A 15,317-nucleotide genomic window follows, 5' to 3' on the forward strand; every position below is an offset into this window, starting at 1 on the left:
AGGGGCGGCTTGGGTCCGGGGAGGTGAACGTGGGCTCTCATGAGCTGGTCCTTCAGTTCCCTGAACACCGGTTGCCGTCAGGGGTCCACGCAAAAGGGTCAAGGTCCTTCCCTCTTAACTTCACATGAAGGCTCAGCACTTAGAGTCGAGGAACCACACATGCAGAGCCTGGCATCCCCAGGAAAGCCCGCAGCCAGCGTCGCACACGAGGGGGGCCCCCCGGCGGGCCGGCCCCGCCTCTCACCGCGGACTGCACTGGCCCTTTCTGTAAGGGGCCTGAGTGTCCTGCCCGCGGGAGGAAGGTCTGCGCTTTTCCTCTGGAACAGTCTTTCTGTCTCAGCCAGATGGTTTAAGACGTGTGATGGCTGGAAGCTCTTAGATGGGGTGGGGACTGGACTGCCATCCACATCTTGGGGAATCCTCAACTAAACCTTCCAGAAGGATGGGGGAGGTTTTAAATCCCTGGGGCAGAGCCATCCAGCACAGTTGTTTTCTCGCTGTCTTACCCTGCCACTCAAAGGCTCAAAGGTAAACGTGAATTGAGATTCTGGGGCCAGGGGCACATGGATGAAGGTGTCTTGTAAATCCACCCCTGAATTACCAGGTCCCCTCAGGGCTTTGGGTGGAAAGCAAGGCGGGAGGGATGGGCCCCAGGGTGTGAATCTCCTCGGTAGCTTCATTTGTGGCCCAAAGGTCCTGAACTGGCCAGCGTTTCCCACTTGGCTCCTTTCCTGCAGAGCAGGAGTGTTGAGGGGATGGGGGGTCTCAGAGAGGCCTGGCTTGAGCAGGCTTTCTGTTCTAGGGTCAGTGCCCGCCGGGGTTTCCTTGCTTAGGGGCTTGTTTGTTACTTGGGTGCTTGTGGCCTAGTCGCAGCTTGGCTAGGACTGGTGGTTCTGCCCCCCCCCCCAGTCCTGCCCACGGTGGCGTCATGGGCAGGGTGGTGTCGTGGGCCCACGCGGACGCTGACGGACTAACCCCTCGTGGTTATTGGGGCCGTTCCTCTAGGGCTGCCGGGTGGAAGGGGCTCTCGGGTGTCCCGGTGGTCAGGTGTCTGGCTCGGAGGTCAGTGGTAGCTCCAAAGTTGTGTAACTTCTCTTCCTGGGCATTCGGGACTCGTAGGACCGTGAGATGACACTTTGCCTTCCAAGTCGCACTCAAGGGACTCCAGAAAACTGCTCTCCTGGGTCTTCTTCCCAGTCCCTGTATCTTACGACATTCTGCTGTGGAGTGTTCCAAGACCGAGGAGGTGGTCGCCCTTCTCACCCCTGAAGTGCCTGACCAGTGGCCACGGCTGCAGCAGGCGCCTCCAAGAGCATCAGGACAGACAGCCGGAACAAAGACGGGAGCTTCGCTTGGTGTCAAGAACAGGGACGAGGGCGTGCGTCACGCACGTGAGGCGGGTGTTCTTGCCGTGGTGGCTGCCAGGCGGCTGCCCGTCCATTGCCTGCAGGGAACCGGTCCAACCGGGGGCCAGCTGTCTAATCTCAGCTTCTCCGACCAGGGCATTGGCTCAGGTTAGACACCCAGCCGCCCTCTAGACAGAGATCTGGCTCTACCCAGATGGCCAGGACCCTGTCCCTTAAGCAGCCAACCTTGGCTTTATTGCTGGAGCGGGTTCGGCGCCCGTGTCGGTGTCCCCAGGCACTCCCGCGGTCTGCAGCGGGCGCCCTTGCTGTAGGTGTGCAAGGGGCGGTTCTCGGCCTGGGGGCGCCCCGCCTGACCCTTGGCTGCTTTCAGGTCTCAGGCTGAATTTAGTGGCCCTTGCTGGCCTGGAGCTCGAGAGTTGGGGCAGCTGCCCAGTGACTTAGCAGGCGTCCTTGGCCCTGAGTCAGCGCGTAAGCCCTGAGCTACCAGACAGAGGGAGCTCCACTCTGGGCCCCAAAATTTGTTACCAAGTTAAGTCTATGGACCCTGCCAGGGCCCTAGCCGGGCCGAGGCTCCGCCTGCGCTGGGGAGGGTTCTGTCTCCAGTCAGGTTCGAGCAGGCAAATGACAAAGCCAGAGCTGAGGTGGACATGGCACAAGCTTTATTCGGTGGCCAAAGAGTGAGGTGGAACTAAGTTCACAGGTCGGCTGCTCGCCCACCTGGCCAGGGGGTTCAGTTTTAAAGAATGAAGGCGAGGCGGGAGGAGCGAGGCTCGTGATGGGGAGGGCTGCACTGGTCTGCTGGGAGGGGCGGGGCCTCCCCAGGGGGCTGCCATCCCCTTCGCATCGTGGTCTGGTCCTCCGGGTCTCGTCCTGCTCCCCCACCCCTAGTGTGTCATTGACGTGCTAATGTCGTGAAGTTCGCGTACAGGGATTCGGGGTTGGGCTGGAGGTCAGATTGGCCGTCATCTTGGTCCCAGCTGGTTCCAGCTGGTCTTTCTGTCCTTTCATGTGTAGATCTGTTCCTTGTCTCTGGACCCTTTAACTTAAAGATTTATGTTCGCTTCTGCTAAAGGTGGAGGGGTTGGCAGGTTGTGAGCAAGGATGTTCCTGACAGTGGGGTTGATGGGTTTTGAGCAAGGACCTGGAACAGCTCTGGTGACACACTCAGGTCGGTCGCCCTCATGCCCTGGACCTAGAATCCGGGCTTGGATCTAGGGGGTGGGGCATGGCCAGACCTCTTCTGAACTGTGACATCCTGGGGACAAATTGCTGAGGGAGGTGGAAGGAACCCTGCACACCTTCCCTGTGGAGGCCTCGGTGGGAGAAAGGTGCCTGTGGACGTGGGTCTCCGGCCCAGACTGAGCCTCAGTGGACCCCCCCCCCATTCACCTCCTGGGTTCCCAGAGGCAGGGATATGTCATTCACATAAAAGGGAGCCTTGAAGAGAAGGCTGCTCAGAGGCTCCTGGGTGGCTCTCTCCCTGGAAGGCCTCTCCCCTCCCTGCATCCTTCCGCCTCTGGGCCCCATGTGCAGGGCGGGCAGTGGTCGTTGCTGTGACACGGACGTGCTCAGCCAGCAGGCTACAGGCGAGGGGCTGTGTTTATTAGAACAAAATATGCAGCTAACCTGCACCCCAGTCACCCACAGTCCCTCCATCCCCGCCCACCACCCGGGCTCCCCTCCCCTGGCAGGTGGCTGGCTGGTTCCTGCCTCCTTCACATCACTGTTCCCCGGCCCCAGCAGCCACCTGGTGGTCACTCTTGGATATTCTGCCCGATCCAGCCTCTCACTGCAGCCACCCGGGTGTAGACGCCTGGGAACTGGGGCCGCCCACAGCCGTAACCCCAGCTGGTGACCCCAGTTAGCACCCACCGGCCGGAGGGCTCCCTGCAGGCCAGGGGTCCCCCAGCATCACCCTGAGGGGAAGAGAGGAAAGGCACTCAGATCAGTCCCTCCCTGCCAGCAGCCATGAGGGGTGTAGGGCTGGCCTGGTGTGCATGCCCTGGGTCACTGGCCACCGGGAATGGTGCCTGGGCTCCTTCTGTGACCCCAGGGAGGAGTGCCTCGCTTTTGTTATCTGGGAAATGGGTGCAGTGTTCACCTGGCTGGCAGACGTTGGTGGACCCCCGCGCCATGGTATCAGGGCACAATGGGTCCTCACAGGGCAGCCACTGCCCCGCTTGGTGCTGAGTCTCCAGCCAGCGGAAGGATGGGGGGGCTTGGAACCTGGCTTATGAGGGATGTCCAGTAATTGGCTGCAGTGGGAACTCAGAGGCCCAAAAGGTGCCCAGCTTGGTGTGTTTGAGAAGGTGCTCTGGTGGCTGGGGGCTCTGAGCAGAGAGCTGGGGCATGGGGAGCCTGGTTTCAGAAGCACAGTGTGCTCACCGAGCAGCTGTCCACGCCGCCCTGTGGGAAGCCAGCGCACAGCATGCGACTGCTGATCTGCACCGGGTAGAAGCGGCGGCAGGTCTGCTCACTGAGGAGGCGCACGGCCGCCTTCTGCAGCTGCCGCGCCATGGAGCCTGCAGGCAAGACGGGCTGGGGGGGTCCTTCCTGATGCCCCGGGACCCCCAGCCCTGAGGACAGAGGATGCGCTGCACCTACCTCCCTCGCGCATGGAGCCCCAGCCAGTGATGACACAGCGCGCTCCGTCGGGGGGCCGGGGCCCCGGCTCGGGCAGGCAGATGGGCCGCACCAGGCGGCCGTGGCTCACGGGCCCCGCCAGCTCGAGCAGCGCCACGTCGTAGTCGAGCGTGTACAGGTTGTAGAAGGGGTGCCTGTGGATGCGCGCCACGCGCTCCAGCTGCCCGCCGGCGCCACTCAGGAACGGCGTGCCCAGGAAGGCCGCCCACTGCCTGGGGTCCCCGTAGCTGTGGGATGTGCGGGGCCGGAGTCAGGCAGACACCCACGCCCCAAACCTCACCCGCCCGCCCACGGCTCCCTGGCACCCTGCCCCGCGGGGTGCTGTGTCCCTGGCCTCACTTGTGCCCCACCCCCAACCCCAGCAGCCGACTGGGGCCCTCGGGCCAGGCACGTGGCCTCTTTGGGCTGGGTGGCTCCATTCTAGAAAGGCGTGGAGGATGAGGGGGACCCACGCCCAAATGCGCTCAACAGGCCACCAAGCACCGAGGTGACACCATAAGCTGTCTTCATTTCTGCCTCACATTAGGGCTCTGGTGGCCCCAGGACCCCTTCCCACCTGCCCGCCCACTTGGCCCTTGGCCCTGCAAGGCGCCTCCTTAGCTGGGTGTCTCGGTGGAGCGCAGGGCCCCTCGCCTGGTCGCACTACTCGCACCCTGCACTGGGTGGGCCGGGGTTAGCAGTGTCCCACAGTCCCAGAGACCTTGATGTCACCCGCAGACCGCCATGTTTGCTGGGGAGCTGGGGGAGGCTGGACTGGCCCCTCAGCCCTATGGCCAGGCTCTAGGTGGGTGGGGGAGGAGCTGCACAGAGGAGAGGACAGCCTGGGGACTCCCTGCGGCAGTGGGTGCTGGTGTCCAGAGAAGGCGTTCTGGGCAAAATGCAGAGGGGCCACACCCTGAGTTTTCGGGCTACAGTTCGGTCCGGGTGAACCACGGACCAGGGTGTTGGGGTGCACGGGACTCACACATCGAAGCAGTGCGCTGCCGACAGCAGCCACTTGTCAGCCACCAGCACGGCCCCACAGCGGTGCTCCCGCCGCCGCAGCCACAGGCTCACCTGCCACGGCCACTCCCCACGGCCTGCAGCACTGCCACCCACGATCCTGGTCAGTGTGGCCACCGGCGCCAGGCCGCAGTCTGCAGGGGGAGGGGTGGCTGGTCAGTGGGTGGTGGACCGTGCCGCCTCCACGCAGCCCACCCGACACTGCTGCACAGGAGGAGCCGGGAGTGGAGTAGGGGCCTCACCTCAGGAAAATGCCTCACGAAGGGACACTGGGCCTGGTGCTTGGTCCTACAAATGAGCTTCCTCTGGGCTTTTCTCAACTTGTGAAATGCATTTAAGTTTGTTGCCTGTAACCTCGGGGCCACACCTCCCCAGCTGGGGGCCAGGCCAGCAGCCCCACCCATCCCCACTCCTCCAGTTCCTTGCTGTCCCAGGGTTCTGCACACCCCAGCTGCTCCCCAGGAGGCCCTGGCCAGGCCTCACCCACTCGCGTACTAGCTGGTTTTCCTGGAGGCCCTCCCTGGTGCTCTTCACGTGGGTCCTGTGTGACCCGTGTCCTCAGGGTATTCCCTCCAGCTGTCTCACGCACACGCACCCAGCGTACGGTGCGCCCTCAGAACACGAGTAGGAAGAACAAATGGGTGGGTTCAGGGGTGCTCAGGTACATGTCTGATAGTTCCCACAGGATATTTTCCAACCGGAGTCAGTGCCCCTTCCCCAGCCTGTCTCCCACCAGCCAGCTGTCCTCCCTGCCCTCCTGTCCCTGGTTCAGCAAATACAGAAGCTGGCAAGGGACAGAAGGGCTCAGCTTCCTCACCTGGAAGGAGAGGGGGATACAGGGCCACCTGTCTTGTTCCCTACCAGCCCTGTGCCTCGACCCTCCTGACCCCATCAGGACCTTGTCCAGGACCAGGAGGCCGGGAGAACTTGCCCGAAGCTACAGCCCCTCTCCTCGGAATGCTGCCCCGACACCGAGCAGTATGTGCCATTCCAGGCACCTTCCTCCACCTCTTGGCTGCCAAGTTAAGAACTGCAGCTGTTGGAAAAGTAAGAATCATGAAGCTGAACGCAATACTGAAGGAAAGGACGAAGCTGGAGGCACAGCCCTCCCAGACGTCAGCCAGCGCTGCAGAGCCGCGGTCACCAGGGCAGCAAGGTAGTGCCACAAAAACAGGCCTGCATCGACGGACCAGGACACAGAACCAGAGGTAGACCCACACACCCACAGGCAACTAGTCTTTGACAAAGGAGGCAAGAATGTACAGTGGAGAAGACAGTCTCTTCAGCACGTGCTGACGGGAAAGCTGGAGCCACATGTAAATCAGTAAAGGTAGAACATGCGCTCACACTGCGCACAAAAATAAACGCAAAACAGTGTGAAGAAAAAAGACTTCAATATAAGACAAGACAGGCTAGACCTCCTAGAGAGAACGGGCAAACGTTCTCCCACGTCAGTCGTAGCAGTGTTCTGGGGCAGTCTGCCCGGGCAGTAGAAATGAAAGCAGGAGACAGACAAACCCACAAGTGGGAGCTAATTAAACTGAAGGGGTTTTTTTCCACAGCAAAGGAAACCATAAAACAAAAGACGGCATACAGACTAGGAGGAAATGTTTGCAAACGATGTGACTGACAAGGGCTTAATTTCCAAAATACACAAACAGCTCATACAGCTCAATAGCAACGAAAAGCAAACAGCCCAATCAAAAATAGGCAGAAGACCTACACAGACATCCCTCTGGGGGAGGGTGCAGCTCAGTGGTAGCGGGCGTGCTCAACACGCACAAGGTCCTGGGCCCAGTCCCCAGCACCTCCATTAAAAACACGCAGATAAGCCTCATTACCTCCCCTCCCTTAACAAAAACAAATTAAAAGGCAAGCACCCAAAGAAGACATCTAGTTGGCCAACAAGCACATGAAAAGATGCTCAACATCACTAATTATCAGAAATGCAAATCAAAAGTACAGTGAGCTATCACCTCCCACCAGTCAGAATGGCCATCATTAAAAGTCCACAAACAATAAATGCTGCAGAGGGTGTGGGGGGAAAGGAACCCCCCTGCACTGTTGTTGAGAGTGTAAATTGGTGCAGAGATCACAGAAAACAGGATGTTCCTTAAAAAACTAAAAACAGACAGCATGTGATCCAGCAGTCCCACTCCTGGGCACACATCCAGAGAAAATTCCCATTCAGAAAGACATGAGCACCCCAGTGTTCACAGCAGCCAAGACGAGGCGACAGCCTAAATGTCCACTGACAGATGACTGGGTAAAGAAGTTGCGGTATATATACCCAATGGAATACTACTCAGCCATAAAAAAGAATGAAACATTTTTAAATGAAATAACGCCATTTGCAGCAACGTGGACGGACCTAGAGATCATCGTACTAAGTGAAGTGAGTCAGACAGACAGACAAATACATCACCTGTATGTAGAAATCTAAAAGTAATATAAATGAACCTACTGACTGAACATTCACAGAGAACAGACTTAAGGTTACCCAAGGGGAAAGGGGGTGGAGGAAGGGATAAACTAGGAGTTGGGGATTACCAGGTACAAACTACTATGCGTAAGATGATAGATAAGGAAGAAGGAAGGCTCCTACTGCACAGCACAGGGAACTGTACTTAATATCTTGTAATAATAACCTATAATGAGAAAGAATATGGAAGAAATACACGCATATAACTGAGTCACTATGCTGTGTACCAGAAACTAACACAACACTGTAAGTCAACTATACTTCAGTTAAAAAAAAAAAGCCCCCAGGCCGGGTCAGACCCAGGTAAAGCCAGCTACAGAGTTAAAGGGAAGTGGTATCTCTCCCAGGGAGCACGTCCGCTGGGACCCCACGTGCCCTGGTGCCCCTGAAGCTTCCCCCCCTAAAACGGGCACAGCGGGTTGGGGGGTGAGGCCATGCACTCGACAGTGTGCGTCTGCTCGGTCAGGGCCTTGTCCCGCCGTCCAGCCCATGATGGGCTGGCTTGTGTCCCCTCCAGAATTCGCAAGTCAAAGCCCTGAGCCCTAGGACCCTCAGAATGTGGCTGTATCTGGAGATGGGTCCTTAAAGAGGTGTATTGAGGTAAAGTGACGTATTAGGGTGGTCCATGACCCCATAGGCCTGGGGTCCTTACAGGGAGAGGAGATCGGGACACAGACACACTGGGAGGGACGACCACCCGAGGACGCAGGGAGGAGATGGCTGTCCCTCCGCCCCGCAGAGAGGCCTCAGAGAGAACCAGCCCTGCTGACACCTGGCCCTCCGACTCCCAGCCTCCAGAACCGGGAGAAAGCAAGCGCCTGCTGCTGAAGCCCCCCGGGCCACAGGGTGCGGTGCCGGCAGCCCTCGCAGCCTGACCCCTGCCACCGCCCGCACCCCTCCATTTCTCCAGTACCTGGGAGCTGGGGGCCCGCGGTGACCTCTAGGGCATGTGGAAGTGGTGTCTGTCCCCTGGTAGCTGTGGTCAGGCCGGTGGCAGTCCTGTTGGCAGGTTGGCTGGTGGCCCGGGGAGTGGGTGTGCTGGCCACAACCCCTGGGACTGTGAGGCCAGCTGTGGCCCTGCTGGTGGGACTGCTGGAGGGCATCCTCGCGGTGGGCGGCGGGGGTGTGGGGAGGGGCTGGAAGGCCATGGTGTCCAGGATCCAGCCCTTCAGCCTGGTGATTCGCGTGTACACGCCTGGTTTCCTGGCCTGGGCACAGCCGATGCCCCAGCTCACGATGCCCGCCAAGTAAAACACGCCAGGGGTCTCCTCACAGGCCAGGGGTCCCCCAGAGTCACCCTAGAGAGGAAGGCCAGAGGGCCGGCTGAGCATCCCGTCTCTGCAGAGGGCACTGTCAGCTCCCCCATGTGCCCGTGGGTGCGGGGGGCCCATCGGCCACGCAGGGGGACCCGCGTGGGGCCTCAGCAGGCCCGGCTCCCGGCCCCAGCCCAGCTGGGGGGCCGTGTGCGACCCTGAGAAGTCACTTCTCTCTGAGCCTTGACTGTTCTTACTTTTGTATTGGAAACACAACAAAACAAAGAGCCAGAAAACGCTAACGAAAAAGCAGCCCTCAGGGATGTCCCCGCCACTGGGAACTAACCGCGGCTCGCTGGCCACCAGCCTTTCCTCTTTTCTTTTCGTTTTAAATAACTGAGGGGCGGTTGGTTTACAATGTTGCAGCAGTTCCTGGTGCACAGCCTAGTGATTCAGTTGTGCAGATGCATGCTCTCCTTCGTGTCCTTTTCCGTTAGAGGCTGTCACAAGGCAGCAAGCCTAGCGCCCTGCGCTGTAGGGCAGGCCCGTGGTGCTCATCTGCTGCGCTTGTGGCGGTGTGTATTTGTCAACTCCAGACTCTCAGTTTCCCCCTTCCCCCCTTTCCCCTTTGGTGACCACTAGTTTGTTTTCTCTGTGAGTCTGCTTCTGTTTTGTCAGTAAGTTCATTTGTGTTGTATTTCAGATTCCTTAAAAAAACTAGGAACAGACTTACCATATGATCCAGCAATCCCCCTCCTGGGCACAGATCCAGAAAAGGGGAAAGCCGTAAATCAGAAAGACACACGCACCCCAGTATCCACAGCAGTACTACTTACAACAGCCAAGACATGGAAGCAGCCTGAATGTCCATGGACAGATGACTGGGTGGAAGATATGTGGTCTGTATACACAATGGAATACTACTTGGTCATAAAAAAGAATAAAATAATGCCATTTGCAGCAACATGGATGGACCTAGAGATCATCATATTAAGTCAGTCAGATAGAGAAAGACAAATATCCTATGATATCACTTATGTGTGGAATCTAAAAAAAATGACACAAATGAACTTACTGACAAAACAAACAGACTCAGGGACATAGAAAACAAACTTGTGGTTGCCACAGGGGAAACGGGGGGATGGGGGAGAGGGACAAATTAGGAGTTTGGGATTTGCAGATACACATTACTGTATATAAAATTAACCACAAGGACCTACTGTATAGCACAGGGAACTATATTAAATATCCTGTAATAAATTATAATGGAAAAAGAGTCTGAAAAAGAATATATATTTGCATATATAATTGTACTTTGCTGTACACCAGAAATTAACACATTGTAAATCAACTATACTTCAATAAAAAAAATTTAAGAAGCATGATGTTTGCTGTAGGTTTCCATTATATACCTTTCACAGGGTTTGAAATTTTTTAATTTAATTACAAAGGCTTGTGAAAAATTATCAGAGGCTTTTTTCTGTGGCTTTGAAGATGACCCAGTTTCCCCACTTCAGTCTGCTATAATGTAATGAGCAGCATTAGTGGAATTCTCCTGTGTGGAGCCAACCTTTCTATGTGACCAGCTCACCTTGGTTGTGATGTATGTTCTTTTTACTACACTTCTGGGTTGAATTTGCTAAGATTTTAATAAGGGGTTTTGCATCTGTGCTGCTAGGGAGAGTGCCTATGAACTTCTTTGTGTGTTTCTTTGGCTTCGATAGTGTAGTTCAGCTAGCTTCTCTTTGTGATCTGGAGCTGACTTTTCCCCTTAAATGGCTCAACAACATGTCAAGCATGACAGGGTCATATGTGTGTGTCCTAGTATAGGTCCCAGCGTCTGAGAGCACAAACGACAGCTTTTTGCATCAGTGTGCGAGTGTGTGCACACGTGTGCGCGTGTGCACGCATGTGCATGCGTGTGTGTCTGTAGACCTGCCACGTACTTTGAGGCTGCCACCCCATCTGTTCGGACACACTGCTCTCTCTGCATCGTACCTTTGAGGACACCTGGGTGGTCTCCAGGTTTCCCCCACTCCGACTCCGCTGCACTGAAAACCCCTCTCCCTACCTTTGCGTGACCGTCCAGTGCAAGGAGCCTGGGCCCACGTGAGTGGGATTGCCGTGCAGCAGGGTGCAGGCACTCGGGGTGCTGCCTGGGCCCCTCCTGCGCCCTCACCTGGCAGGAGTCGACCCTGCCCTCCAGGAAGCCGGCACAGATCATCCTGTCCGTGAGCGAGAAGTTGTAGAGGGCGCTGCACGCCTTCTGGTCTATGATGCCCACGGACGCCCACTGGAGGATGTCCGGCTTGGTGGCTGCCAGGAAAAGGAGACCCCCCCATCCCCGAGGCCACTTACAGAGGGTCACTGTGCAGTGCCCAGCTTGGCTCTGACAGCAACCCCAGAGGGAGGTGCCACCCCCGTCCCACAGGTGACAAGACAGAGCTCATCCTCGTGGGGAAGCGTCTAAAGTCACGTGGGGGGGAGGGTATAGCTCAGTGGTGACGCGCGCTTAGCACGCACGACGTTCTGGGTTCAGTCCTAAGTACCTCCACTGAAAAATGTATGTAAGTAAATAAGTCTAATCGCTCCCCCCCAAAAAAATAGAAAAAAGAAAGTAATAAAAGAAAAAAATTTAAAAGTAGTCATACAGCGTGCAGGAGATGGGCCCCAGAGGCCCAGCTCGGAGCGCGCGGGCGCCCCCACTGGCCCCAGCAGACTCCCCAGCACCTCGGGTGACCTGCAGGGGGCGCCCCGGGGCTTCCAAGGAATCCTTAGCTCTCGGGCCTCTGAAGGGTCTAACACAAGGGTCCCCAAGCCTTTCCTGTGAAGGTCCACAGAATAAATACGTTATGCTTTATGGGCCAGACGGCCTCTGTGGGGACCTCCCAGCGCTGCTTTCGTGGCGGGAAAGCTGCCACGGGGCCACCTGTGAGTGACCCGCAAGGCTGGGGGCCAACGAAGCCTTATTTATGAGAGGCGGCCACAGGGGACCGCGGGCCGGAGTTTGCGACCCTGAAGTCGTGGGAGGTGGGCGGTGAGCAGGGGGGTGGGGGCTCACCATTTCCCTCCTCCGTGTTACCCCATCCAGAGATGATGCACTTCCGGCCCACGGGGAACTTCTGGATGGCCAGGGGGAGGCAGACGGGCTGCACGTGCTTGTTGAAGACCAGGGGCCGGGCCAGCTCCAGCACGGCCACATCGAAGTCCAGGATGCTGGGGTTGTACTGGGGGTGCAGCACTGCCCGCTTGAGCCCCACCTTCACGGGGCTCCCGCCGATGCCCGAGAGGGATGTGGTGCCCAGATGGGCCCGCACCAGCTCCACCTTCGTGCTACCGAGAAGGGCCGCTCAGACACCCCGCCGCCCCTCTGCCGTCCCCCAGGCACCGGAGGACCAGGGGCCTCCTTTGTCTGGGACAAGAGGGAGCTGGCCCAGCGGCGCGAGGGGCCCCATGGGCGATGACCAGAGGTCAGTGCCGCCTGCCTTTGGGGCAAAGGGGAGGCGCCTGGGCCCCTGTTAGGCAGCCCCTCTGTGGCCCCTTAGAGCGCCCTGCTCCTCCTCCACACTGCCCCCCCTCTGCTCTCCCCATGGATGTCCAGACACACCCATGAGCCTGGGGACAAGGCGGGAAGGCCCCCCAGAACACCGATGGCCCCACGTTCAGACATTTCCCAATGTGTGGGGATTTGATGGGGGGGGGACCCGGTGATAACCAGGGTGCCGGGCAGCTCTCCTGGGCTGAGGGGGCCTTACTGATTGAAGCAGTGGGCAGCTGACAGCAGCCAGCGATCCCCCACCACGGTGGCTCCGCAGAAGTGCCGGGACCCCTCCTTCAGGCTGACCTGCCAGGGCACCTCTCCGGAGGCGGCTCCAAACCCGCCCACGATCCGGGTGGGCTTCTCCAGCACCGGCCTGGCCCCGCACTCTGAGGGGATGGGGGGGAGGTTCGAGCATCTCAGCCTGCTCACTGCACGAACCCCCCCCACCCCGGTTCCAGAGGGGCCTCAGAACCCCGAGCACAGCCTCCCGGCACCGGCTGGGCTGGTGAACCATCGCCTCATCATACAGACGAAGAGGTCAAAGTTGAAAGGTGCCCCAAGGTCTCAAGGGAGGTGTGTGGCCCGGCTGGGGGTGTTTGGAAGAAGGAAAAGATAAAATCAGAGAGAGCCCCGCAGCCCGCACGCCAGAGCCGCAGGCGGCTCACTGAGGTCTGGGGGCAGGGCAGGGGGCAGGTGGCTCCACGCCGTGCAGGTCTGCGGGACAGTAAAGGGGGCCAAGATGGGGCCTGGGAGCCACAGAGCTGAGACAGATGTGGAACACGTGAGCTTTATGTGGGTGGTGGGCCCGGGAAAACTCCAGGTCAGCCTCTCTCCCACCCTGGCCCCACCGTTGTGGTCACCGGCCTCTGGCTGACCCTGCCCGACAGTCTGTGTACACCTCCTGCCTGAGTTCATCACACGCTAAATGCAGAGGCTGACCTTGTGCCCTGCCTGTGCGCGTGGCAGACATCACTAGTCCATCACCCATCTCTTGCCCACGGAGCACGTCAGAAAGCCAGCACCAATCCCCCCACCCTGCATCTGGCGGACGCTGACTTCTCCCTGCCTCCCCAGGAAATACCTTGCGGCTTAGAAGCGGTGGCTGAGTGGAGAGGTGGGGTGCCGGGGGCCAGCGCGGGTTTGGCAGGGGTGTCGGCCACCAGGCTCTCGGAGCTGGTGGGCCAGGCAGTGCTGGGGACAGCGGGGGTGGGAGCCACCGTGGGGGCCAGAGGCTTGCTTGCTGTGGTGATGGCCTCCAGGATCCAGTCACGCAGCCTGGTCACTCGAGCGTAGACCCCTGGACGCCGGGCTTCCGCACAACCAATTCCCCAGCTCACAATGCCAGCCAGGAAAAACCTGCCAGAGGGCTCCTCGCAGACCAGGGGTCCTCCCGAGTCGCCCTAGGAGGCGAAGGCACGCCCTCAGGAGGGGTCAGGGAAAGCCCTCTGTCAGTCCCGCCTCCGGCAGTTGAAAACCCGGCCCAAAGAGGCAGCGCCCCCGCCCCTCCTCGTCCCTGGAGATCTTCAGTGCTGCCCCAGCGGCCGAGGCTGGCAGCACGCTGCCCTGCTGGGGCCTCCGGCGTCTCGCCGGCAGCCGCGGCTTCCTCCCAACCCTGCAGGATCTGCCCTCACTGTCCTGTCTTCTTGTCCTCTGCCTTCCCCTCGCACCTGGCTCACCGCGACTCCCTCATCTCAAACACAAGCTTTCTCTTGCTAGTTCCCGGCATTTTCTCTACCTTCTGGTTCTGATGCAGCAACCTGAGGTCATGTAGCAGCCGCTCCCCACCCACCCAGCATTAGAAACCAGAGCAAAGATGCAAACTTAAAAAAAAAAAAAAAAAAAAAAAAGACATTCATAGCCACATGAAAACCAAGCAGAGGCAGTCTTGGTGGAGGACCAGAGACAGAAAACCCCCCTCTTAGGGAGAGAGGAGCCTTGGGTGGAAGCCTGGGGGCCCTTCCCAGATGCCATGGCTGGGCCGGCAGGGCATGGTCTGGGGCCTCTGGCCTCAACCCCAGGCGCTCACCTGGCAGGAATCCACCTTCCCATCCAGATAGCCGGCGCAGAGCATCCTGTCGGTGAGCGAGTGCCCGTACAGGTTGGCGCACAGGGCCTGGTCCAGCAGCTCCACGGTGGCCTTCTGCAGCGTCTCCGGCTTGACCACTGCCCAGGACGGGGAGAGACAAGCAGGGTGAGCCTTCCAGGGTCCCGGCAGCCACCCCAAGCCCAGAGGCTGAAAGGCCTCTGTTCCCTGAGCCTGAGTTTCTGCAGCCACAGGGGAGCTGCAGCCCCCAGCTTGGAAATGAGCCAGGAATAAACACTCCACAGGTGCCCACCGATAACCCTCTTGGCTTGGACAGTTGAGTGGTGTCAACGTTAACACCCCAAGACTAGGCTGTGCCCCTCCCTGCCCCACCAAACCTGCCGGAATCTTTCCTTAAACCAGCTGTAGCTCCATCCTGGCTAAACATGGAATCAGATGATGCAGCCTTCTCAGACCCTCCAGGGTGTTCGCCCCCTGGTGTAATCCAAATGCCACAGCCTGGACCAGCTACCCCGGCTACCCCAGGCCCTTTGCACACGCTGTTCCAGCCACCTAGAATGCTTGTCCCTGCAGAATCTGCCTGCCTTCCCCCTCTCATCTCCTATTTTAAGTCGCAGCTCCCCCTCCCCATCCCTGCCTTATTTTCTTCCATCGTGTACATCACCATCGGCCACGATCTTGTTTAACATCTACCCCCACCCCCGGAACGTGCTGTCCAGTCCAGTAGCCACTGGGCACACGAGGCTCCAAATGCAGATTGAAATTCACAACAATGAAATAAAATGTAAACTCAGTTCCACAGTCACCCTGGCCCATCTCATGGGGCAGCTGGCTCCCATAGCAGATGGCACAGATGTGACCTGCATCCACCACCAAATGACATTTGATCAGTCGGAGCTGGTCTGGACTGGGGGCTCCATGTGGGCAGGGGTTTGGGTCTGATCTGCTTCCTGCCCCATCCCTGCGGCAGGGACGCCTGGGGTCA

The 15,317-nt window shown here is 58.7% G+C and overlaps 1 protein-coding gene across 9 annotated transcripts in view; it reads right to left on the reverse strand.

Moving 5' to 3' along the window:
* Positions 1–3,121: 3,121 nt before the first annotated feature.
* Positions 3,122–15,317, reverse strand: part of TMPRSS9 (transmembrane serine protease 9) — a 47,453-nt gene continuing 35,257 nt past the window's right edge. For 3 of the 9 annotated variants that reach the window (XM_074351192.1, XM_074351191.1, XM_074351193.1), the window contains exons 10-18: positions 14,315–14,451; positions 13,370–13,688; positions 12,503–12,674; positions 11,809–12,080; positions 10,927–11,063; positions 8,408–8,792; positions 4,975–5,146; positions 3,972–4,237; positions 3,193–3,809 (exon numbers count right to left, since the gene is read on the reverse strand). In XM_074351192.1, coding sequence (XP_074207293.1) covers positions 3,313–3,809; positions 3,972–4,237; positions 4,975–5,146; positions 8,408–8,792; positions 10,927–11,063; positions 11,809–12,080; positions 12,503–12,674; positions 13,370–13,688; positions 14,315–14,451 — 2,357 coding nt within the window. In that variant the 3' untranslated portion in view covers positions 3,193–3,312. Of the gene's footprint in view, positions 3,890–3,971; positions 4,238–4,974; positions 5,147–8,407; positions 8,793–10,926; positions 11,064–11,808; positions 12,081–12,502; positions 12,675–13,369; positions 13,689–14,314; positions 14,452–15,317 lie in introns of all 9 variants that reach the window. The other 6 variants (XM_074351194.1, XM_074351196.1, XM_074351195.1 and 3 more) reach the window with 6 other exon arrangements.

This window comes from Camelus bactrianus, chromosome 22 (genome assembly GCF_048773025.1).
Source record: "Camelus bactrianus isolate YW-2024 breed Bactrian camel chromosome 22, ASM4877302v1, whole genome shotgun sequence".
NCBI classification, from domain to species: domain Eukaryota; kingdom Metazoa; phylum Chordata; class Mammalia; order Artiodactyla; family Camelidae; genus Camelus; species Camelus bactrianus.